At 35.6% G+C, this 27,826-nt stretch overlaps 1 protein-coding gene across 2 annotated transcripts in view; it reads left to right on the top strand.

Moving 5' to 3' along the window:
* Positions 1-505: 505 nt before the first annotated feature.
* Zw (glucose-6-phosphate 1-dehydrogenase Zw) overlaps positions 506-27,826 on the top strand; it is a 40,704-nt gene continuing 13,383 nt past the window's right edge. Inside the window, exons 1-3 of one of the 2 annotated variants that reach the window (XM_073973041.1) lie at positions 506-538; positions 756-1,207; positions 22,500-22,777. In XM_073973041.1, coding sequence (XP_073829142.1) covers positions 1,174-1,207; positions 22,500-22,777 — 312 coding nt within the window. In that variant the 5' untranslated portion in view covers positions 506-538; positions 756-1,173. Of the gene's footprint in view, positions 539-755; positions 1,208-22,004; positions 22,394-22,499; positions 22,778-27,826 lie in introns of those variants that run through there. The other variant, XM_073973042.1, reaches the window with a different exon arrangement.

Raw genomic sequence — 27,826 nt, 5'->3', positions numbered from 1 at the left:
GTCAAATCAGCTGACTTCTTGCAAGTTTTTGCAAATTGCTGTTCGATAACAATCTGCAAATTTTTTGCTTCGAGAGAGTAAAATTGGTGGAGAGAGGTTACTGAGAACTTGCTGAGAGCTTGCAAGTACTTTTCACTTGCGAAGTTATCGTACACACCTATTATTTTCACAAATTTGATCAAAATCGAAATACCATAGTTCACCAAATTCTGAATCCAATTTTTGCTTTTGTGGAAATTCTTTAAGGATATGGCGATAATATAATAATAAATAAACTATATATAATGATAAACTTTTAAAATTGTTTTCAAAAAACATTTTTGATGTTGCCATAACAAAAAAGAACCCAAATATTGCCATATTAGTAAAATAACAAAAACTCGTAGTTTTTTGAGCAAAAATCGTTAAATCGTAGTTTTTCAATTGTTGACCAAAAATCGTCAATATGACGATAAATCGTAAAATCTGGCAGCCATGCTTACTAGTAAAAAATTGCAAATGATTGTTGAAAGAAACACAACAACAACAAAAACACAAGGTTTGTGTTCAACTCTTTTTTATAATAGATTTTTCTGCTACCTGCGCCATCAAAGAGACAAAGTTAAAATTTAAACCAAAGCCAAATGAATTTGTTGATCAAACACAAAATGCCATGATTCACTCGTAACAAATTTAAAAATACAAGTTTTATTATATTACTATTTGTTTTGGTGTGTTTGTTGCGGCTGATGCTTTTCTGTTTGTATTTCTTTAAGGAAAATGGTTGTTGGTGGCCAACAACACATCAAACACTTTGCATTGCATTTCAAAGCTACGCCATATAATGATTCAAGCATTTCAGTCGCATAATTGAAGTGGTGAAGCTCGGTACTACATTGTTTAGAATCCGCCGCCGCTGCTTATTCACAGTTACAGAAGAAGATTGGCGCGATCGTACGATCAAAACGCGTGTTTTATACAAGTGCAACCAATAACAACAACAACTATACTGTTTATTCCACTCGAAACCCTCATAGTGAACTTATAACAATAACAAAGAAATTGCATTGAATTAAAAAATTGAAGAAGAGTAAAAACGGAAGGGAGAAAATAATTATAATTGTTAATTAAATACATTTGTTTTCAACTGCAGTGAATTAGTAATTTTTTGCATTAAACACATTTGACATCACCATGAATACGTTGAGAGTTGATATCAATCAAAATGGTGAGTATTGGTGGAGCTTTTGTTACATTCGTACTTACATGTACAGGTGGTACAGTCCATGATGAAATTATAAGGTGGCGTAAAACGGCCAGCTGATTGGTTTCAATCTGTCAAATATTTTGTTATTGTGAATAAATTGTATGAAAACGTAAACAAACATTTTGACATATTGAAGAACTTTCGGCCAAAATAGAGTTGTTGTTGTGCTACTTACGTGACCTGTTAAATAGATCTTGGTACAGTCGAACATCTTTATAAAACGCAATTTTACAGGTAGGTAGGCCACTGCTAACAGCTGAATACAATTTTTTTCTTATTATGGCCTATTCTGTCAAAAGCAGAGTTGACATTTTTTATTATTGTTGACATTATGGCATAATAATGGTAGATGCAGCGGTGAATTGTTCCACAAAATACTTCTGCTGCAAAGCTATAGGTCTGTTCCCTTAAGTGCAAGAATCTTCAAGTTTTGCCACTTTTTACTCGAAAAGCGTTCCTTTACTTCAGACACCATACAATTCATATGTAAGCAGCTTAAAACTTTTATTACTTTTGCCGGTTTTACCATTTTCAAAAGTAAAGGACAGACAATATATCTTACAATTAACAACAAGTTGAAACGATTTACATTCGCGTGGCAAAATTAAATTGTGAATTTTTTAACTTGCGAGAGAACGATTCGGCAAATATTGCTATTAATTGAAATTCGTCCCAAAACTACGGGAATGTAAAATTTACATTTTTATTAAAAAATTCTACCTAAAATGTATCTGCGATTTGTCAAGTAGAAAATAAGAGAATGATTTTTTTTTCACTGTCATAAGTTTGGGTACAACTTTTGCTATTTTTGGAACACTATTCCAGCAATCATATTCTGGAGCTTAGCTAAAATGATTTTTATTTTTTACTCTTTTTGGTACTTTAAACATATAAACAGTGATGTTCTAAATTCCATATGTTTTTGTAAAACGGTCTAAATACGAAGATACATCTTTCTTTTGGTTCCTTTACTTCTGAAAATGGTAAAACCGGCAAAAGTAGCAAAAGTTGTAAACCGCTCCCATATGAATTGTATGGTGTTTGAAGCAAAGGAACGCTTCCCGAGTAAAAAGCGGTAAAATTTGAAGATTCTTGTACGTAAAGGAACAGAGCTCTTATTATTAGGTGTGTCTTTTTACGTGATAATTTGTAATAATTATTACGAAATTTTACTAAATGCTGTCTTTTTACACAAAAGTTCAGTAAAAGAGAGCGAAGAGAGAGAACAATTTTGACAATTGTTTGCTGAGAAATTGCTAAAAGTAGCTGATAGATTTTTTTCCCAGCAACATGTAGCAAGTTTTAATCATCTGCTAATGGTCAGCTGCTCAATGTTTATCTTACTTTTGTGGAAAAAATACCATAGCATATACGTCAAATTATAGCTACGATTTATTTGACGTATGTTCTATGGAAATGACATTTTAAATCGAGTGGATTTATAAGTCTAAACGTAGCATTACCTTACTAAAGTTTACTAAATGCTGTCTTTTTACTTTTTTTCTCTATTTTCGTATCAAAGAGTAAATCTCTCTTGCTCTCTGAAAAGAAGTTACTGAATAATTATTACTGAAAAAGTAAAAAGACACAACTAATGTACCATGCCATTTGATGCTTTAAGCCATGACTGCAGGGTTGTATTTTTCAGCGATTTTCATACCTAACCTACCTCTACTTTATTGTACCATGCTGGCACCTAAAACAACCCAGCAAAATTTGACGGAAGGGGTTCTTTGCGATGACGTGATTTCATGTCATCTTTTGCATTGGTTCAAAGGAAGTCGTGAAAGATCCAATCTTTTCATTAGGATGTGAACCACTGCAAAGGAAGTCGTGAAAGATCCGATCTTTTCATCGGCATTTGTACCCATTCCATCGATCCAATAGAGATGATGTTTGTGTTTTTATTTACACACCTGTTTATTTTCATTTTGGTATGTTCCAGTTCTGCAAAAATCTACTAATTTTTACTATTTTTTCCGATAACATAAAGGAAAAATTGTTATCGTAGTAAAAATAAGTAGATTCTTGCAGTTTCTGGTACAGACCAAAGTTGTTAGAACTGTCGTCGTGATGTTGTCTTACATTTCCTGCATATCAAACAACTAAAACTTCTAAACAATTGGTATTACATGAAGTCCCAACCATCGAGCTAAAAATAGAATCGGACTGCACACATTGCTATTTTAAAAGTTCCCTTGTCTTTTCTAAATCTGACATACACATAGCCCAGAAAGTCTGCGTTCACCTTACTACTTTTCAAAAATGATGCTAAAACTTTAATAAATAGGTAAATGAGATCAGTTTTTCTTTCATAAATATGTTATTGGCACTCTTTAGTACCAGAATAAAAAGAAAAATTCCAGAAAATATATTATTATTGCGAAGATAACGGTAGAAAAGTGTTACAACTGATAAATTAAAGCCCCAAAAAGTCTGCGTTCACTTTGTATGTTGCAATAATACCGTTAGTTTTTTTGATTTTTTTTTGAAGTTTTATCCCATTTTTAATCAATATTGTCACAACTGGTCATTCTGTGAGGTCGCTTGCGTACTTAACTTAAAAAAGTAAGTTATTTCAAGAATGGAAAACAAGGGCAAAGAAATTGGCATCGATAAAAGGAAAATTCTAGATAAATTATGGAAAAAGCTATCGAAATATTGGCGAAACTGTAGGTAGAACAAATTAGTCCATACATAGAGTGATAATTAACTATAAACAAACCGGAATTTTTACGTCAAAACCCAGATCTGGGCATTATATAGGAGTCAAAACCTTACAGTCTCAGCAGTATGCTTTGAAACGTTATGTTGTTGCAACCAAAATTTCGTAGTTCTTCTGCATTTTGGTTCAAATTGCGCTTCATGATGTTTAGGTAACCATACTTGTCCATTGTCGATTCAATAAATACAAGTTGGCCCACTCCAGAAGCTGTTACACACCCTAAACCAAAACAGCACCCTCGCCATTTTTTACAGTGTAAAACAAGATTTTGTTTTTTCAAGCGCTGTTTGAGCTTTTCCAAACATTTTGAAGTCCTTTCATTGCAAACATATAGAACATGCTTTCGGCCGAAAATATGACTTGATTCCGGAATACTTGGAGGCTTGTTTATGTATTCATTAGCAAATTCAATATGCTTCTGCCTGTTCACTAGTGATATGTACGGCTTTCGCCGTGCGACTATACCATGATATCCAGCTTTATGCAGTATTTTTCTGGCGGTTTGTGCACAAATACTTTTTTTGGATGCCATTTTCACATTTTCAACAATTTTTGAAGTAATTATCGGACTGTTCGTTTTAACTATATTAGTTATGTTACGCTCCTCCCGTTCTGATAATATTTTTGACCCTCCAAAACTGAGCTTTGACCGTCCAGATCTGGGCATTGACTTCAAAATTCCGATTTTTTTTATAGGTAATTATCACTCTATGTATAGACTAATATGTTCTACCTACAGTTTCTCCAATATTTCGATAGCTTTTTCCATTATTTACCTAGAATTTTCCTTTTATCGATGCCAATTTCTTTGTCCTTGTTTTCCATTCTTGAAATATTTTACTTTTTTAAGTTAAGTGTGTAAACGACCTCACAGAATGACCAATTGTGACAATATTGATTAAAAATGGGAGAAAACTGCAAAAAAATCAAAAAAATTAACGGTATTATTGCAACATACAAAGTGAACGCAGACTTTTTGGGGCTCTAATTTAGCAGTTGTAACACTTTTTTACCGTTATGTTCGTAATAATAATATATTTTCAGGAATTTTTCTTTTTATTCTGGTAGTAAAGAGTGCCAATAACATATTTATGAAAGAAAAACTGATCTCATTTACCTATTTATTAAAGTTTTCGCATCGTTTTTGAAAAGTAGTAAGGTGAACGCAGACTTTCTGGGCTATGTGTATGTAGAATGAATCAATCAAATCTCGCTTCTTGGAATTTGAAAAAAAAGTCCGAAACGAAAAGGAACAAGAATCTGAAAATAAAGAAGAAACTACTTTTGGAAAGAAACAATTAAAAATTAATTAATTAAGCATAAATGGTATTTTCCATAAAAAGTCTCTCCTCCCCGTTCGTTACATTTTGTTCTTAGAGATCCCTAAAGCAAGCCGGATTGTAGATCCCTACATATTTCCGTCACTAAACAAAAGAGTATAAATTACCAAAATGTTGTTATAAAATAACAAAATTATAAAATAAAAGTAATTTACGAAATAAAAATACTTAAAGGAGTGCATTTGGAGTCCATTTCGAAATCTGAACTGGTGATGGGAAGATAATTGAAAAAACCTTTTGTAAGATGAAAGAATATCAGTTGCGGAGAACGGAGGAAGTAATCTTTTGCGTTGCAGCGGTGGTGATTACATTGCAATTTTGGATGTAAACTTTTGAAAAGCTAAACTGATAAATTAATTGTAGTTATTTCATGAATTCGTTTTAATTAATAAAGAGTTTTGTTTTTCATGAAAACCATATTTCAATACAGCATTTCCATTTTCCAAACAATACATGAAAATTTCATGCCAAGGGGTTGGTGAAAATGACATGCCAAAGCATTGGTTAAAATGACATGTCAAAGCATGGGTGAAAATGACATACCAAAGCATTGGTGGAAATGACATGCCAAAGCATTGGTGGAAATGACATGTCAACGTATTGGTTAAAATGACATGCTTAGGATCCAGAAAAGAACGTCATCTTTTGGGGTCCACGCTCATATAAAATTCATCGATGAAGATGCTAAAAAGATGACATGCTAGATCACTTGCACCCATGATTGAATGTCATCTTTGGCATCGAACATTTTGCTGGGAAGTATTTGGGACAAATACAACGTCATTATTTGACAGGTACTCAATATGCAAATGCGGCTTAACGTAGGTACTTTTGTGTGAGAACTCATATTTGAACTTTTTAAAAGAATTCGTTACAGACAATTAATTATTCGTTATGGATATTGTCGTTATAGAGAAACTCGACTGTACATACTTTCGTACTTTATTAAAAAACAACATTTTAAGTAGGCCCGTTTTGTTCAAACACTTCAAAAGAAATGCTGTTGATATTAGGCTTGTTCGATAACTTCGCAAGTCCCGGTCCACACTAGAGTAATTTCATTAAAACACTTCATGAAATTATGCGTTTCTAGATCGAGTTCCATTGTAGAGCAAAATCATAAAATTCTTGTAGTGGGGAATTCGACCTAAGAACGCCTAATTTCATGAAACTTTTTAATGAAATTTACTCTAGTGTGGACCTAGACCAAGTAAACAGTATTTGCAAAGTCCTGCAACTAATTGCAATTATTCTCAGTTCTTTTTTATGCCTTGTTCATACTGACGGTTCGCTCTCTATTCTTTGTTCGAACCAAGATCTATTTAACAGGTCACGTAAGTAGCACAAATACAACTCTGTTTTTGTCAAAAATTCGTTTGTTTACGTTTTCATACAATTTATTCACAATAACAAAAAATTTGATAGATTGAAACCAATCATCTGGTCATTTTACGCCACCTTATTATTTCATCATGGTTCGAACCCAAATTACAAATTAATTACTTACCATTCATGTACATTGTCCATTTTAAATTACTCTCCGAACGATGATAATACGCATTTTAAACTTGCTCTTTAAACAGGTGTTTTGGGAGTTTACGTCATTTATTTGACAGATATTGTATGGAATTGACAACTTAAATGATGCATATTTTATAAAACATGTTAAATGTAAAATGCGTTTAAATTATCTCCCATCTCTAACAAATGAGAGTATTTATCGAAAAGTTATTTTGGCAGGTCTCTCTCACGTTAATTTTGAAAATGGAAAAAAAATGTATTAAAAAACCAAAATTTTGAGAAAGAATAGGAAACGCTATTGAAAAGAATATACATATGTAGCTTAATACTATGTTTACATTTACGAAATCCACTCGATTTCAACTGTCAATTCCATTGCTCAAACGTCAAATGAAATCCAATCGATTTCAGATGAGTTTTCATTTGACGTATACACAAAGGAATTGACAGATAAAAATCGAGTGGATTTCGTAAATGTAAACGTAGTCTAAGATTAACTATATATTGTATGGCAGGACAATTAATTTTCCAGTTCTAATTTTATATACCTTTTGGTTAAAACTTCCTTTAACATTAACAAAAAAGTATGGAAATAGCTTCGTTTCAGAACTAAAGAGTTTTTACACATTTAACACATTTTGGACATTATTTCCCAAAATGCGTTGCAAAATATTCACTTCTCTTTGAACAAAAATTAAGCTGAATGGCTTTCCCTTCTGAAACTTTTTACACCACAAATTTTAGGCGAGAAAAAATGTGCAATATGTTTGCCGGCTTCTGATTGTCTCACACGCCGACTTTGACATTTGTACAGTTTATTTGACACTTTCGACATTAAAAAAGTACTGGAATGAAGCTAATATAATCTATGTTGGTATCATGGTACAAATACACAGGTAGCCGTATCGGCAATTGCCCAGATAGCATTTAGAAGACTGTTTTGTCAAAAATCACATTGAGGAGTCTTTTTAGAGTCCTTTTGGTGATCAAAAATTGATTAAGTCGCTTGTGTGATCAGAAAGGGACTCGAAAGTGACTCCCTGTAATGATTAAAAAGAGTTCAATTTAAAATACAACAACAAATGTGTAGCAATCACAAATAAATCATTGAGGTGTTTAAAATGTGACAATTTTTTGTTATTTATTGTCACATTTTGATCATCTGGAAGATTGAAAAATGCTTAATCAAAAAAGGGTCATACAGGTGTTTGAAAAGTGATTATAATTATGTATACTCTGATCATATTTTGAACAGTTAGGTGATTAAAAACTGATTGCTTTGTTTTATTTTTATTTGGTTGTAAATAAAAAAATAAAATTCTCATATACACTTTCTACAAAATTTTGATATAAATGTAACGTGTAATATTAATATTACAGACAAACACAACACAACAGGTTTTGCCAAGTGAAATGAAGAAGCAGTATACTAACCACCAAGCAACATAAAGGATAATTAAAAGACATAACAAAGCAGAAAAGACTATAAAACAAAGGAAAGAAACAAAGAAGAATAAAAAGAAAATTTTTTTAATTTATTTCGTCTAACAAAAAGACTCATAAATGACTCCCTAAAGACTCATAAATGATTATAAACATGACTCTAAAAAGACTCGAAAAAGGGTCCGAAATTAATCAACAAAACACCAATAAATGATTGAAATACGACTCGAAAAAGACTCATTTGTGATTTGTTTAGAAGAGTCGCCTGAGGTTATGTTTTCCTACCGACAAAGGAGTCATTTATGCTCAGAAAATGAGCTCATATTCTAGCTTTTTAATCGTGCAGTCGGATCAAAAAAGACTCGAATTTGATTAAAATTTTCAAAAAATGCTGACTGGGTGTTGGTAACATGAGGTGTCAAAATTTGACTATAGCTCCGTTCCAGAACTAAAAAGTTTTTACCATTTTTACCACTTTAACACATTTTGCGTTCCCGTACACAAAATTTATATGAAAATCGTTTACGACTTTTACAAGTTTACGACTTTTACCACTTTATAAAGTACGGGAACAGGCCATATGTTACCATCAGCTGGCATGATAATGCTACCTGTATTATTGTACCATGGTTGGATTAATTCGCGTACAATATTGTGTGACCGAACAACGTAATTAAAGCTCTGGTATGAACATGGCATTAACAAACTCACCTTATCTATCTGGCATCATCATCATTATAGTTATCATTTTTTATTATCAGTAGGAATATTACTTTGCGTAGTTTTTATTTATTTATAAATATACTTAAATTTACCTTTACAATGAATGACAACTTGCAAAATTGTTTTGAGATTAAATTATCGCTGTAATTAGCATATATGTATATACACACATACATAACTAGGCGTTTACACAAAACAATTTGTCTTCAAATACAACCCTGACTTACTACACAATGTCTCCCAACTGTCCATAATTTTTTACAAGTGAGATCATAATTGAAATGGGTTGAAAACAAAAAAAAAAAAAACAAAATGTTTTACAGTGTATATGAAATTGATTAGTTGCGGGCGGAGGGTAGGGAATACTATAGTTTCAGTTGTCACCAAACAACTTCATCAGTTCCCTTTTCCGCCGACTCTGTATCGATAAACAGGTCAATAAGCCCATCCAGCAAATAAAACAAAATGAGAAATTTGCTATATGGCCCTAAAGCTGATTACCCTACAACTTGAGTCGAACTAAAGAATTTTATATCCACCACTGTTTTTATGTCGTCTTTGCTTTGCAAAGAATACGAACATAGGATTGTTGCTTCAATAAGCGGGGTAAAACAACGAGAAAGTTGTTGTTTTTGCATTACGCATTGATCAACAAGGCCGTGCTGATGCCTATTATTGTTGTTGGCGTTTTTATTGTTGGACTGCAGAATTTTACATCATTGTGTTTATTTCAGCTTTAGTCCATATTTTGTTGTATTCAAGTATTTGAATAACAACAAAATGTTTTACAGTGGATATGAAATTGATTAGTTGCGGGCGGAGGGTAGGGAATACTATAGTTTCAGTTGTCACCAAACAACTTCATCAGTTCCCTTTTCCGCCGACTCTGTATCGATAAACAGGTCAATAAGCCCATCCAGCAAATTAAACAAAATGAGAAATTTGCTATATGGCCCTAAAGCTGATTACCCTACAACTTGAGTCGAACTAAAGAATTTTTTTTTAATGCAATGCAAAAACAACAACTTTCTCGTTGTTTTACCCCCGCTTATTGAAGCAACAATCCTATGTTCGTATTCTTTGCAAAGCAAAGACGACATAAAAACAGTGGTGGATATAAAATTCTTTAGTTCGACTCAAGTTGTAGGGTAATCAGCTTTAGGGCCATATAGCAAATTTCTCATTTTGTTTAATTTGCTGGATGGGCTTATTAACCTGTTTATCGATACAGAGTCGGCGGAAAAGGGAACTGATGAAGTTGTTTGGTGACAACTGAAACTATAGTATTCCCTACCCTCCGCCCGCAACTAATCAATTTCATATCCACTGTAAAACATTTTGTTGCTATTCAAATACTTGAATACAACGAAATATGGACTAAAGCTGAAATAAACACAAAGATGAAAAATTCTGCAGTCCAACAATAAAAACGCCAACAAAAAAAAAAAAGAATAACCAAATATATATGTGAACGGAAAACTAAAAGAAGTCGATGATTTTCATTCATAACTTTATAACTGCTTTTGCAGTTGTCGGGACGCCTACGTCACACATGCAAGTTTTGGGGGCTTGACAATCAATACATGAACTCAGGGCATATTTATATAAGGTCCCAGTAAAAATTTTTGGAAGTTGTGCATGTGGACTTATGATTTCACAACATCCTTCGATGCAGTCCACACGGAGTTATGAAAAATTCACTCCGTTGGATACAATTTATAAACAGCTGCTTTAGAGATCCCTAAAAAACAAAAACAGTTGGTTGATCCCAAACCACTGCAAAGAAGAATTTGTTATAAAATAAAGAAATAAAAACTTAAGTTGCGAACATTTTTGCGGTAATTCACGAGACGGAAATTTTTAATGGAGTGGAGTCCATGTCGAAAGCTGAACTAGTGATGGGAAGGCAACATAAAAACCTTTAGGATGATGAAGCAAAATCAGATGCGTTTGAATTAAATGGAGAACGGAGAAAGTAAACTCAAATGTGATTGAATTTAATGGAAACTTTTTTTAATTTGTGTTTATATAATAAAGTTCTTTGTATTATTGTTTTACACAAATAATAAATGAATTTTATTTATTCTTGGATATTTCGCAATGGCTTGCATTTTTATTGCATCTTTAGACAGGCTAAAAAAATCAATCTAAAACACTACATCAAAAGCTGTTATTTGGATCGAAAATGGAGTGCGTCCTAGCTGTGAGCTGTGGAAGCGAGATGGAATCCATCCTAGCTGCGCGCTCTCTTGTCAAATTCATAAGTGAATTCATAGTAAAAGATGTACTCCAACGGCAAATGTACTGTACAGATGTAGTGATTCAGCTGCATCCGCGGATGCAAACTTTTTGCTGGGTACCGTACAGATGTAGTGATTCAACTGCATCTGCGGATGCAAACTTTTTGCTGGGGTAGAAGTGACAATCAGCTATATTCTTACTTTTTTGTAAATGTAAGAATCTACTAATTTCTACTATTTTTCTCGATAGCATAAAGAAAAAAAATTTATCGTAGCAAAAATAGTAGCTTCTTGCAGGTTCTGGAACAGAGCAAGGGTCTACTCCATGGTACAGTTACCAAGGTAGTGGTATCACATCAGCTGTTCGAATATGAAATGTCAAATCCCTTTATAAAAAAAATTATTTTTGTTGCAATTTCCCCAGCAACATAAAGAAAATTTTGACATTTCATATTCAATATTTTACGATACCACTACCTGTGTAATTGTGCTATGGTCTACTCATTAAATTTGAAACTTCGCAATGACCTACGACAGCTCTGAATGCTTTATATTTACATTTTGATTCAAATTAGTTCTATTTTAGAGGATTTTCAAAATGCATTACCCTATTATTCAATATTTTCTTTGACAATTAATTTTCAAAAACAACAATATAAATATGCCTTGCATGAACTCAACTGTCATTTCATGTATAAACGCAACGTAAAGCTGTAAAAAAACTACGGCCACTAACTAAAATTTCAGTAATCATACGGTTTTCGTATTTTTGCATCATGGTGGAATAAGAAGGTGTTACATCAAATCATGACAAACGTCAAATTTGCTCATAATAATGCATTACTGTGAATTGCTTGTTTACAATTTGTATGGGATTTTATTCACAATAACGCATTTTGACAACTGGAAGGAAGATCAGCTGTTTTTGGCGTTTCACCCAAGATCTATTTACCAGGTCACGTAAGTAGCACAACAACAACTCTATTTTGGCCGAAAATTCTTCAATATGTCAAAATATTTGTTTACGTTTTCATACAATTTATTCACAATAACAAACAAATTGACAGATTGAAACCAACCAGCTGGCCGTTTTACGCCACCTTTATAATTTCATCATGGTTACACCTTATTATTCCACCATTTTTTGCATTGAAAACTCTTGTGCCAGACTATGAAAATTTTCATATACGTGAAAATGAGTTTATAGGCAAGAGGTGTGAAGGGGGTGAAAGTCTGTACACAAGGTTCTGTAATCTGAAATTATTCTTTGTGTTTACATTCGTAACTCTCAAACGAATGCAAAGCAATGAAAATATCAAAATTTTCATATGATTTCATATATGTGTGTAGACGTCAATGAAAATTTGGAAGAAAATGGCAAAACGTTTTCAATGAATTTTTTCATAGTCTGGCATAAGACAAAGTTTGCAGTTTTGTTTTGAGAGCGAAACGATTCAAAGAAACTGAAAAGTTTGTGACTGTGTGATTGGTATGGGAATCGTTTTGTTTGTTTGCGTTCATTGTTATCTACAATACTTTGCAAACAAAATTATTCTATACAATACATAACATTTATATTTTATAGAAAAATTTGTTATGAATAATTTATGAATTTATAATTTTTATTTGTTTTATTATTTTTTTTTTTCATTCGTATGATGTTTGAAACCATGACCTTATACAAAATATTGGTTTTTATATTAGTCATGCAAAAAGAAAAAGTGGTATAAAATTTTTATTGACCATAACTAGTTGTGAGTTCTACATTTCATTGGATTAATCGTTTGGAGCGATCATGTCAAATGATTAATTAATCCGACAATCTTGTAAAACTTCTCAAATTTATAAAGCAAAAAAAAAAACAGAAATGACAAACTTGAATATTCTTGCAAGTTCTAAAAAAAACTTTATTTAGCATGAGAAATCATAATTCATTATTTTTTTATACTATGGACGTAAACTTTACATATACTCGTAATGTAAAAGTAAAAACTGCTGAAGCTAATTAATAGCGATCTGTATTTTATGGGCGCCAAAAAAAATTTTCCATGTCAGCATTACATTTCTACAATTACTTTTATATATTAAAATAAAAAACAACAACTATGCATATTATTATGAATGTACGGAATAACACGTGATAAATAGCCTCATTCTCATCCCACATTCACAATCGTTTTACGGATCATGTTACTACCTGCCTATACAAAGATTACCAAGATTAACAATCAACTTCATGACATTCATGGCAATGAACTGACATAAAAACAACAACTAACAAAATAACCACCTGATCATAGCAAAATAATTATAACGCTGTACATAAATACCCCCCTGCCGGTCATAGTAGCCTCTCTAACACAAAACTTAATGATATGGGTCATACCCACAAAAGTCGCCATCATCTAACTAACAATAAATCTGAAAGTATAACAACAAATACAATTCACGCATAAATTCATAAATTATAAATGAATGTGCATACATACATATGTATGTATATGTACACGCAATAACATTCATTATCAAGTTCAAAAAGTAAAAACCGCTGTCCGTTATTGGCATTACGTTCACTCATTCATTCATTTGGTCATTCATAATACATAATAAATGAAAGTTTATCCGTTCTAAATAAATATGAATTCATGTTTTTATTTAAAGCTTTTGTTGTAAACAAATGCAAATATTATGCTTGGTTTACATTTACGAAATCCACTCGATTTCAACTGTCAAATCCATAGGTTAAACGTCAAATGAAATCCAGATGAGATTTCATTTGACGTTTGAGTTATGAAATTGACAGTTGAAATCGAGTGGATTTCGCAAATGTAAACTTAGTATTACTCTGAAAACAACCCTGGTTCCTTAGTCCCAATTTACATTAGGCGAGTTTACTTGCGGCAATTGTCAGTTTGATGGAGAGAGAGGTGAGGTATATGGTAACCCTTTGCCTCTCAAGCAAACTCCGCAAGTAAACTCGCCTAATGTAAATTGGGACTTAATATATAACTGTTTTAATTATTTTTGTTTGAATACAATATCAATAAAAAGTTATGGCCGTATTAAGGAATGTAACAATATTGCGCCCAATCTGGAGTCCAAACTAAAAATATTTGGCATTAAGTGACTGATGAGGTGACAGAACCCCATGTTAGGTGTCATATTTTTATGTTGCACAAATTAATAACATAAGGCCTCGGTGCATAAGAAGTCTGACATAATAAAAATTAAAGAATAAAGAAGGTCGAGCCAATTTCAAACTATGTTGTACCTTTCTTCTTTATTTTTTATTATGAAGCAATGCAAGAAAGCCAGGCAAGCTTCTGGTGATAATGGTTAAATGGTACTGCAAGGTTACTAAAAACTGCTTGAAACCAAACCAAAGCTTCGAAATATACATACATATTTAAACATGCTGTCAATAACAAATGGCAATCGAAATGAGAAATAAAATAATTGCTCTGTTCCTTTACGTGCCTGAGGTTACCATTTCTTACCATTTTTAACCTGTAAAGTGTTCCCTTACTTTTGATAGCAGTTAACCACTTTTACCATTTTTTTCCAATGTTGTTGGTGGAATAAGGAGGTGTTACATCAAATCATGGCACAATAATACAGGTACAAAAAAAACATTGTTCCACAACATCCCATACGGGACTATGGAGACTTCTCTCATATCAATGAGTGCACCCCGATTCATATTTAGCTCAATGTTATGGGACCTACTGTTTATCGCCGAGTCCGAAAGGCGTGTCTTAAGACACGCCAACATTACTAAGGGGTATTTTGCCACCGTTGAAAAATGTTTGATGTTGCCTGGCCGGGGATCGAACCACCGACCTTCTGCGTGCAAGGCGGGCGTGCATACCATTGCACCACGGTGGCACCCAAATACAAATGCATTATTGTGAATAAAAACACATACAAAAGGTAAACAAGCAATTCACAGTAATGCGTTATTGTGAGCAAATTTGACGTTTGGTATTGTAAATGACACAATTATTGTTATCAAATCATACCAAACGCCAAAATTGTTCACAATAACGCATTGCTGTGAAATGCTTGTTTACCTTTTGTATGTGATTTTATTCACAATAATGCATTTTGGCAACTAGTGTGATAATCAGCTGTTTTTCCCCGTTGTACCCAAGATCTATTTAACAGGTCACGTAAGTAGCACAAATACAACTCTGTTTTTGCCAAAAATTCTTCAATATGTCAAAACGTTTGTTTACGTTTTCATACAATTTATTCACAATAACAAAAAGTTTGACAGATTGAAACCAATCATCTGGTCATTTTACGCCACCTTATTATTTTATCATGGTTGTACCTGTATTATTGTGCCATGGATGGCGCCCAACGTCAAAAACAAATACAACAACCCTTAAGCGGCCCATACACTATCAAATTGGCTTCTCCATCCGATGAACTCCTTCTGTACGTGTGTGCTTGATAAGTGTGTAGCAGTGCATTCAATCAGCCTTCAATCTGCAACCGAAATCTTCAAATTTTCCTCTAAAAATTAATTTTGCAAAAATTACACATACTACTACAAATGTTGACATCAAAATTTGATAGTGTATGGCCAGCTTTAGAGGTCTCGTTCATTTATCATCCAGCAGGACGTCAGATATACTATGACATCTCCACTCATTCCTTCTCATCCTGAGTTTATTAGGATTGCAGTCCATACAGGAGATCGTCAATGTAGATATCATATTCTGTCCGTTAACTGCATTGGGTCCAGTTACACGCGAAAATTTTCCACCTTCTGCAATCGGATAAGAAAATTATTTGTGGCGACTTCAACGCTCGTAACGAGATTTGGAATTCCCAATTAGCGAACGGTCCACGAGGTGTGCTTATTGCGAACCAGATAGATGAATGCGATTTCGTCTCCATAAGTGAGAATTTCGCTACAAGAATTAGAGCCAGATGTTGGAGGTCCCCGGACATTTCTATCGTCCGTCCATCACACTTTCCTGTTACATTTTGGCAAACAAATATCGCACTAAATTCAGACCACATTCCAATCCTGGACACTGTAGAGAAACCCAACGATGTCTATGAGCCCGATCAACGAACCTTTATGAAATATAATAAAGTCAATTGGCAAGGCTTCACAAAATTCACTGAGAACACCCTGAGTCCATTGCCGCTACCCCCATCCACCAGGAATGGTGAGAAAATATTCAGGGAAACAGTTCTCAAAGCGGCTAGAATTCCGTTAATGAGACCAAATTTTCCATCCATGGCTTACAGATTGGCACAACAATGCGGCCAATTTCATTCGGAAAATCTGGCAGCTGATGACCGAATTGAACAACTGGGTACCTTCATTGATGTGCTTGTTCTAGAGCATTGGCGCTCTAAATAATCAGTGCAACATCAATTGGAAGCAGCTTTGGTCCATAACAAGGCAGACTTCTCTAATATCAATTAGTGCACCCCGATTCATATTAGCTTTGTTCCTTTACTTTTTTAATGGTAAGGGTGGTAAAAGAGAAAAGTGTCAAAATTGCTCAAAATTGCTCTCTCATGAACATTTTTACCAGAAAAGTAAAGGAACGGAAAAATGGTAGATATGGCAGCAATGTCAAAAAGAAACGTAAAAAAATCAATTTTCGTCTTTTATTTCACAGTTTTGTCAGCGTTCGACTTTTTCTTCTGTTTTTTTGTCCATTTTCTTTTTCATTGTGAAATAATCGTTAAACAAAAGTCGAAAAATCAGTTCTGCCTTTTTTTACCTGCAGAAATTTTGCTCAAAAAAGATCTGCAACCATTCTCCTTCACATCCAGTTGAGTTGAGACAGCTATCTACAAATCTCAATGATCATGTTGAAGAAGCTCGGTGCAACAAGCTTTGGTTACCTGACCACAGTTCTGGGGCTGGATTCTTGTTCTATGAAATTGAAATGAAAAATTGAAATGAAAAATATTTTCTTTATATTTCTTTTCATTTGACAGTTTTTTCCTTTATAAAAATTTTCATTTCGAATTTTCATAGAAATAGAATTGAGCCCCTGGAGTTGTTAATTACACAATTAGGTATTTCGGATTTTTGGAAGTTTATTCCAATTCTGAAGACCAAAATATCCACTACAATGGAAAATACTACCGCGCGATTTATACACTTCCACTCACCTGTGGCAAAAGTTTTGGTATCCTTGTTGCTACGATCCCTTCGGTCTTGCTAGCCACCAACATGGTTTCAGGGAAGCGCATCATCAGCTGCGGCCGCCAGAACGGACCATTGTGGCAGCTCTTAACCTGCCCAAGACGTCGATCGATACGGTCGATCATTCAATGCTGATTTCCGATATCCATCCTTCCAAATGATGTCACGCGTTGGCTCGCCAATTACCTTAATGCTAGGCAAGCTTTTGTCGAATTCTGAAGTCAAGGCGGAGTGGTTGCACCCATTTTGTTCAACCTTTATCATGCGAAACTTTCCAATCCACCAGTAAATATTTCGATTGTTTTCGATTGATTTCCGATTATCTAGCCACTATCCATAATTTACTCCGGGAGCGCAAACTTGTTTTATCTCCAACAAAGTCATCCGTGTCACCTTTTTGTGTTGGGGCAGCATATCCCGGAATGCCTGCGCCGAATTCTTTTGGTCCGTGCCGTGACGAAGGAAAACTCAAGACCAATTTGAATGTGCTCGGTTTGTCACATCCTCAACTACCACTCTAAAACTTCGATGAGAGGCAATAGATTTCGGGAGTGGGTGAACTCAAGTGTTGTTCTGGGCTCGTCCATGTGAGGGACTACGAGAGAACCATGTTGTTACATGCTTCGAGAACATAGCCCTCAGTGAGTAGCCAGCAGAATACGAGATTCCACAGAAGTCCCCCAACAGCAAGCACACACGCTCTTAGCAGCGATCGTTGCTTTCCCAATACCTGGAAATTCATCATTTTTGCAATTTAATTGCAATGGACTCCGTGGTATAAACGAGGCAACAGTGTACTATATGAGCCGGAAGAATATGGTCCCGGTGGTGCAGAAAACCAAGCTCAACAACAACTGCAACTAACATCGTTGTAATGGTTACAACGTACTGAGAAAGGATTGCACTAGAAGTGGAGATGGTGGACCAGCTTTCATGTTGCACCAGTCTGTTCAATACAGACCTATTTCGTTTGATCATGTCTCTATACATGGAATGTATAGTAGTAGCAGTTAGGCGTTGAACTGCCCAGGTAAAGTTGCTTAACGCAAGCAAGGCAAGGATGCCACCGAATGTGAATCGTACAGACCGATTTCGCTTAAGTTGTCTGTAGCAAAGACTCTTGATGCTTTACCCCTCCCCTATCAGAAATAGCTATCCAGATGCCGATCATCATGCATGGATTCCGTGACACGACGATATAAGTCGAGGACTCAACCAGAAGAAGTCGTGCAATACGACAGTGTTGGTAGCGCTCGATGCTGTCAAGCAATCCGCGCGCTGTTTGAGGACATTGAGCAGACTACCCTCCCACCAAGTTTGAAACGTTGGATAATCAATTATGTGTGTGATCGTCGGTCGTACGTTAAATTCAGAACCCGAGGAGTGAAATAGGGAGATCTTAATGTATGCGGATGAGTGTACAATCTTGGCGTTGGGTAACTTCCCTGATGTCATTTGTGAAAGGCTGAACTGCTGTTTGTCTGGTCTTACCACATTTTTTGACGCGAGGAATATTCAAATATCCGCCACTAAATCTACGGCCATAAGATTCTAGAGATCACATTCGACAGAATGTCTATGTCGTCCGCGCATGCCACAACTTGGATCAAGGTCCTCAAGACCCTAGAAGCCAGCACTTGGGGTGTAGATGAAGAAGCCTTCTTGACCACACATAACACGATAGGTCGGTCTAAGGTAAAGTATGCGGCGCCAATGCGGTCCGCGAATATAAGTGCAACGCGATGGAAAAAAAAATATTCAAACCTGTCGTTTAGAGTAGACCTTCAAAGGTCTTCTGTCATCTATAAAAGAAGTACAAAGGTTTTCAAATGCCTTCCGTTGTCTATAGAAAAGCTTCTTCTTCTGTCATCTATATAAGGCCTTCAAAGTTATTCTGTAAATTTTTCCGGGCGCGGAATGGTCGATGATAACAGAATTGCTAACCCAAGATTCTTGGGGTATTATTCGATTGTGTGTGCACGTTGTCCGTGACAAGTCGAGATATAAGAACGAGATATTGAAATCTCTAGCCGGTAGAACTTGGTATGCAGATAAATAAACCTTGTTCGCCACATATAAAGCGATAGGTCAGTCTGTGGTATGCTATGTGGCGCCAGTGTGGTCCCCAAACATAAGTGCATAATGCGATGGAACAGTATTCAAACCTGTTCGAACGCCGCCCTGGGAATTGCAAAAGAGTTCATCCTCATGTCTTCAGTGGATCATCCACATGGAGTGAAAAAGATTCTTCCTGGAGAACAATACATTGATCTCGTTGTAGTACTTGCGGGTGTTACCGTGAGAGCCATACTAATCACTGTATGGTGGGTAGGCATGTCATCATCTAGAGCAGAGTGAGGCAGAGAATATTTTTGGGTCTCTCTTGTGCTCTCAATGAGCGTACATTTTTTGTTGTTCACAACGTGTTAGCATCTACACCATTGATGCTCAAAATAAAAAAGAGAGTAAAGTAGTGAGAGAATCACAAGAAAGTTTGTATCAGCATTCAGTGGTTGCTAGACCTGTAAACATGTGGCAGGTGTGTGCGGTTTTATTCAGTGTCCCCACTAAAATTATGCGTATATCCATGCACATGTTTACTTGTCGGCTGCTCAACGACGACTGATTGTTATTCTCACATACGTTAACGTATATGGATGATCTTGGCTGATCTACACAGGCTGTGAGCGATAACAAATTTACGCTCACTTAGAGCACATGGGCTCTCTTGTGAGTCACAATGCCTCCTCCTGATCTAGAGAGAGAGAGGTCCAACGATACAAGAGAGAATCCCTAGATAAGCAAGCCTATCGAGCATGAGGTTTGTATAGCATTCACACAGATGCAGTCGCACATGCCATAAACAACTATCATGTAAATGCCCAACTTGGAGTACATCCCCCACGTATTGCAGCTGAAAACAAGCCAATGTAATGTTTGACCAACTACGTTTGGGAAGATGCAGGCGCTCAACTTGTTACAGGGCAAGGATTGTTGACACCGCACAAAACATCTGCTCAGCATGCGGTACAGGCGCGCACTGCACACCGCAACCTTTTTAATTGTCCTGTCAAACCTACTCAAATAACTCCAGTATCTTTGTGGTTACAACCCATCGAATACGTTTACATTGTACTGGATTTAGTAAATCCAGAGTATATAAATTGTCAACTCCACCACAAATAATTCATAAAACCCTTGGGATTATCCCGGCAAAAAGCTATATAGTTAACATGCTACTATAGCTCGCGTAAGATTGAGATAATTTTTGAAAACCCTATCTATCTTTGCTCCCAACAGGACGAATTAAAAAAAATCTGTCACTATTTTTTTTTACTTTGTTTTTAATTAACATCTAGCTTTGTGTTTACACAAAGCCTTAAAAAGAACAGTACATAAACTATACATATGCACACATATTATAAAATATATGTATATTTTTTATTTTTTGACTCAGAACTTAATTAGCTTAACAAATGCCCCGTAGACGTCATATAATACCTGTATTTTAAACAAATAGACTTCGAAATGTGGGCTTTAATGCGTTTTAACCGCGTATTTATATATTGTTGTTATTCATTATTGAAGCAATGGTGGCATATCACACACAGTACATACATACATTCTTTGTATGTCTATGAAACCTAACTTTTAAGCACGATTTTTTCCCCTCAACTCAAAGAAACTTAGAATATATCGCGTGATCTTCACCACACGTTTTAGCATTGTTTATTGAATACTATACAGAGATTGTCGAAATAAAGTATATAAGGTACGATCGAGCTTGTGTATGGCGTAACAACACGTTATAGAGGAATGGTTTTATGCGAGAAATTAGAGAGAGAAATATTACATGTACTGTATATTTACGAAATCCATCACACACCAAAGTTCAACATTTATGAGAATTTCTATCTCTTTTTCATTAAACTAGAAGGAATTTTTTATCAATCTCTAGTCATTGTTTGTATTGATACTTCAATAATGTACAGGGTGTACCAATAAGTAATTGTCATCATGGCCATGGAAGAAAATACTGCAGTGGCCAACAGTGAAGAATATATGAATCAAATACAACCTAGTTTTATAGCCTGATGTATGTGACCGCTCTATTAAAGAACGTCTTAAGGTCTGGGTACATAAGCTGCCTACCCTGCTTGCCTCGCTCCCCTGCTTCATTTCTGACATAAGAAACACAAATAAATAAAGAAGGCCGAGCAATTTCGAACCAGGTTGCCCCTTTTCTTTATTATTCTTTTATCAGAAGCAAGCAAGACAAGCAGGCTAGGCAGTCTTGAAGGCCTCGACACATAAGCGGCTGGCTTTCTGGCTGAAGGCTGCCTAGCCTGCTTGCTTCTGATAAAAGAACAAAAAAGAAAAGGGCAACCTAGTTCGATATTGGCTCGGCCTTCTTTATTCTTTTATGTTTGTTATGTCAGAAATGAAGCAGGGGAGCGAGCCAAGCAGGCGAGGCAGCTTATGTACCCATCATCTGTGTTTAATTATTTGTTACCCTGTACTAATTTATATGCTTATTATTACTCAGATTTACGTTATTCACTTGAAGAACGAATGGAAAAAGTGTAGTTGCATTTTAGATGCAGCACGGAACCATTCGAGTGTTTAGATACTTGAATTAATTGTCATGCCATTTGTAAGTGTGTAGGTTTGTACAGGTATTTACCTAAGCTTGCACTCAAAATGAATGCAATTTCTCCCATTCAAAGTGATTCAAGGGGGCTCGGCGGTATCGATCTGTTCAAAGGAAAAGAGACAAATGACAAACGAAATGCAATAGAAAAAACGTTTATATATTTCAAAGTCATGCTAAGACGAGTTTTTAGTAAGCCCTGCAACCTCGTATGATATAGACAAACGGTCAAATAATAACGTAGATCGCTAACAATAAAATTAAGAAAAAAAATAAAAAGAAGAAGCAAATAAACAATAACAGCAACATTTACAAAGTTCAAGGTTAAATATAATTATTTTCACATTATCGTCATTATTATTATTAATTTTCTTCAAGTTGCTGCATTCATTGGCACTAATTTCTCGTCTTTTGCTTCTGTGTCTTTAGGTCACGATCAGGACAATCACGAACATACGCTGGATCGCATTATCAAGGCCTTGAAATCGCCCACCATGGTGTGTGAGGGTACACATTTTGATGGCAAAATTCCTCACACCTTTGTGATATTTGGCGCTTCCGGTGATTTGGCCAAAAAGAAAATCTATCCCACTCTGTGGTGGCTATATCGTGATAATCTCTTGCCCAAACCAACGAAATTTTGTGGATATGCCCGTTCCAAAATTACCTGTAATGATATTAGAAAATCTTGCGAGAAATATATGAAGGTAAGTAATTGCATGAAGTGGCGGAACAAAATTCAATGAGCAAATGATATGAAATTGCAGTCTGTTAGTCCCGGTCCACACTAGAGTGGTTTCATTGAAAAAATTATGAAATTATGCATTTTTAGATCGAATTACATTTGCAATTGTGAAATTTTCTTGGTCAAAAATGTTAACATTTCGAGTTGTTTACATTGAACAGGTGATTAAAAGTCAGCTGATCACACTTGCAAATTTTTGCGGGAAAAATTTTCCCAGCAAAAATTTGAACATTCTCAGTCACAAAACTCTCCAAAAATCTTCTCAAACTCGCTCTCTTTTGCTGTATAATTTTGTTATCGAACAACATTCAGTAAAAATTTGTACGAATTTGTACAAATTTTTGGGTTATCCTTACAGACCTTATGTGTGAACAAAAACAAACAAAAAACATCATTTGGTTGTTGCTTTTTTCACTCATACATTCACGCATGCATTCGTTTTGTTTGTATTCCTATGGTCGGCGCTCAAGTAGAGTGAAATCATGAAATTGCTGTAGTGAGGAAATCGATCTAAGAACACTTAATTTCATGTGGACCGGGACCATGGAATAATCTTGGTACAATAATCTAGAAGGTAGGTCAGGTTCGAACAAATTGTGAAAAACAAGGCCTGGGTGTATTTGCTTATTCTGTCAGAATTACCATAAATGAATATGCAACAGGTTGCACTATTGGTATTTTCGATCAATTACTAAAAACGCGAAAAATGAATGGGAGGCCAATCCTAGGTTTACATTTACGAAATCCACTCGATTTCAGCTGCCAATTCCACTGCTTAAACGCCAAATGAAACCCAATGGATTTCAGAGGAGTTTTCATTTGACGTATACGGAAAGGACTTGACTGTCGAAATCGAGTGGATTTCGTAAATGTAAACCAAGCAAAAGTTTCCTTTACAGAGTCAGCTTCTGTGTATGTTCAAAAGTTTGTTTCATCACAATGTTGATAAATTAATTTCAATAAATGTTGTAACAAAAATTCCAACTTAATTTTAATATGTTTAAAAAACTTTTGTCACATTTTTCAAAACAATACACATATGTACATATACAAATTGTGTATAACGATTTGGAAGAATAAGCAAACCAATAGAAAAAATTTTAATCAGCTGTTTGCTATGACCTACCTTGTAATGATTATACCATGGAACAATTACCCAAGTAGTGGCATCGTAAAATGTTGAATATGTTATGTCAAAACTTTCTTTATGTTGTTGGGGAAATTACAAAAAAAAAAAATATTTTTTTATAAAGGGACCACTACCTGGTAGTTCTGCCATGACCGGAACTTATGCTAAGTTTACATTTACGAAATCCACTCGATTTCATCTGTCAATTCCATAGCTCAAACGTCAAATGAAATCTCCTCTCAAATCCATTGGATTTCATTTGACGTTTAACCTATGAATTTGACAGATGAAATCGAGTGGATTTCGTAAATGTAAACATAGCATTATGGGTACTTTACACGGTATGTTTTTTACATATGAGTTGTCACTTCTCCCATACAAAAGGTATATGCAAAGTGACAACTCATATGTAAAAAACATATCGTGTAAAGTACCCATTAGGAAAACTAAAGGCCTGGTTACATAAGCTGCCTCGTCTGCTTGCCTGCTTCATTTCTGACATAACAAAAATAAAAGAATTTTTCTTTATTCGAGCCAATTTCGAACTTGCCCTTTTCTTTTGTTTATTTTATTTTTGTTATGTCGGAAATGAAGCATGCAAGCAGGCGAGGCAGCTTATGTAGCCAGGCCTTTAAGGCGAGAACACAATGGATTTTTGTTGCTTATTTATTCCGATGTGTGTGTGATACCAAGAAATAAAGGTAGAAACACAATGAAATACGCCGCTTTTTCACGCTCAGTTCCATGTAAAAGATTAAAGGCCAAGTACTACCTAATTCAAATGAATTAAGTAGCATTTGAATTAGGTAGTACTTGGCCTGGAAAAAAGCGGCGTATTTCATTAGCCCTGTTCCTTTACGTTCAAGAATCTTCAAGTTTTACAACTTTTTACTCGAAAAGCGTTCCTTTACTTCAGACACAATACAATTCATATGGGAGCAGTTTTCAGCTTTTACTACTTTTGCCGGTTTTACCATTTTCAGAAGTAAAGGAACAGACCAATTGTGTTTCTACCTTAAGCGGCCTAGTGACGAAATAAGCTAAGCAGGAAAATTAAGCTAAGAGCTGACTGTGTTCTCACCTTTAAGGCTATGGTGCTTTTGTATGCAGGCCTTAAAGGCCTGCGTACATAAGCTGCCTTGCCTGCTTACCTTGCTTACTTGTGATAAAAGAATAAAAAAGAAAAGGGCAACCCAGTTCGAAATTTCCTCGGCCTTCTTTATTCTTTTATTTTTATTATGTCAAAAATGAAGCAGGAAAGCAAGGCAATCAGGCAGAGCAGCTTATGTACGCAGGCCTTTAAGGCCTCGACACATAAAAAGCATGACATTCTTGCTTAAGTCATATCTGTTAAATGACTAAAGACCAAGTTCGACCTAATACAAATGTAATTCTGAAATCTTTTTATTAGGTCGAACTTGGTCTTTAGTCTTTTATCAGATTTGACTTCATCAAGAATGCCCTGCTTCTTATGTGTCGAGGCCTTAAGGCCTGCGTACATAAGCTGCCTTGCCTGCTTACCTTGCTTACTTCTGATAAAAGAATAAAAAAGAAAAGGGCAACCCAGTTCGAAATTTCCTCGGCCTTCTTTATTCTTTTATTTTTCTTATGTCAGAAATAAAGCAGGAAAGCAAGGCAAGCAGCGAGGCAGCTTATGTACCCAGGCCTTAACAGTTAAGAATAGAATAATTTTTGCGATTAACGTCGCAACAAATTTTCTTGTGTGGCAAAAATATGGGAACCATTTTAAAATGAAATTTTAGAAATTTGTACTCTCTATTCGTTGGAAGGAGCCTCCCTCTTCGAATTTGGAATGGCATTATCATCAGGGTGCTTGACCTATAGAAAATCAGGAGTGTTAGATAGACTCCACTTATAACAATGGAGAGGGTAACGTCCAAATGTGTGTTAGCGAATTAGTAGTTTCACTTCAGAGTGGAAACTTTGGTAGGCGCATTGTAGAATAAGGTTAGACTTAATAGCATATTCCCTAGGGAGATATTTTAGTTAAGATCGATTGGTGCCGACCTCAAAGGGGTGTGTTTATCTTACAGCTTGTTTCTGTATGTCGAAACGAAAAAGTATGCGAATGAAACACGTCCAAACTTTAGTTTTCGAAATATTTTTACCTTTGCTTTGCTTCAAAACAAAATACAAATTTGGAAAATACACAAGAGTTTGGTAGTATTCTCTCGTTCTTTCGACATACAGAAACAGGCAGTTAGTTAAGTCCTAAACACATCCAACGTTTCAGCAAAGTTGAACGTCATTTCTGATAGAATAAAATTCAATCTATGTTGCCACTGCTCTTCTATTCTTCTACCAGAAATGACACAAAACTTTACTCAAACGTTGGATGTGTTTTCGGTTTGAGGCCTCAGCACGCAAGCGGCTGGCTTTCTTGCCTTTGTTGCCATTTCTGGTAAAAGACTGAAAACCGAAGGGCAACAGGATATTGTTTGCTATTGCTATGTTCGTTTTCCTGCTTAATCTGGCTCTATCTCCAGGTCTAGAAATGTGGCTGCTTCGATGGGTTGTAACCACAAAGTTGTTGAGTACGTTTAGCAGGGCAGTTAAGCCCTAAACACATCCAACGTTTGAGTAAAGTTGGACATCAGATGGACCGATTTTTAGAATTTTCAGACGAATACAACATCCCGAACGTACTAGAGTCGTTTGAATTGAACGTGTCAGCTGACGTTCATCTCCTGTGATAGATGAGGGTGGTACACCAAGAACCGTATTTACACGATAGTTGTTTATATGACCTGTCACTGCATCTGTGTGAATGCTATCGAAACCTGCTTGATATGGCTTGCTAATGTAGGACTTCTCTCCTACATCGTTGGACCTCTTTCTCTAGCCTGGGAAGGGGATTTCTATACAACATACGGGGGGTTATCATGAATGAAATTTCCCCGTGAGTTTCGTCTTTCCCCCGTTGCAACTTAAGGGATAAAGTGAAAAAAATCACGGGGAATTGCCGTTCATGATAACCCCCACGGTGATTGGGATGACTCTCATTGTAATAGACGATCTTGTACTGCAAAGAGAGTATGCCATTGTGTAGCTATACTGGAATCTTCGGCATGAGGGGCGGCGTTTGAATATAGTTACATCCTCGAGTTGTACTTGTGTTGGCAGACCACACTGGCGCCAGATAGCTTACCACACACCAACTTATAGCGTAACAATGTGGTCAACAAGGTTTATTTGTATGCATCCCAAGTGGTGGCAGTTAGGAACTTGAGGGCATTGTTCCTACATCTCAGCTCAGACTTGAACATGATGTCGAATGTTACCTCTAGAATCGTGTGATAGTTAGTGGTCGGAATTCTGCTACCATCGACCAACAAATTCAAGACTGTGCTCATCTTCGCAGTTCATGTGGTGAGCAGAGTGACAGTACATTTACTTACTTACTTAACTGGCCCATTACACAACATTTGTTCCATAGGCCGAACTAAGAATTCTGCCAATTCTGCGTGCACTGCAAAGCGTCCGTATTTATACGCCTTTTTAGCGGGTCCATCATTGTTCATTCTTATGATATGGCCTAGCCGACGCAATCGTTGCATCTCGATACGTTTAACTATATTAATGTCGTTGTATAGCAGATACAGCTGGTGGTTCATGCGACGTCGATATTCACCGTCAACGCAGATTGGTCCGTAGATATTTCGAAGAATTTTTCTCTCAAACACACAGTACATTTAATGGCAGGTATTTGCATATTAATCGCGTGGAGAAAGGTGGTAAGATCGATGAAATAAGAGTTCCATCTTTCAACAATTACATTAACCCACTTATAGTACGGTTACACAAGAGTTTTTTGCCGGATTAACCCACTTCGAGAGGATTTATTTGACGTTTGCGCTATGG

This window comes from Musca autumnalis, unplaced genomic scaffold (genome assembly GCF_047663935.1).
Source record: "Musca autumnalis isolate F117 unplaced genomic scaffold, ASM4766393v1 scaffold_3, whole genome shotgun sequence".
Taxonomy (NCBI): Eukaryota; Metazoa; Arthropoda; class Insecta; order Diptera; family Muscidae; genus Musca; species Musca autumnalis.
Note: the sequence above shows the minus strand (reverse complement) of the source record. Positions and strands in the feature narration are given on the sequence as shown.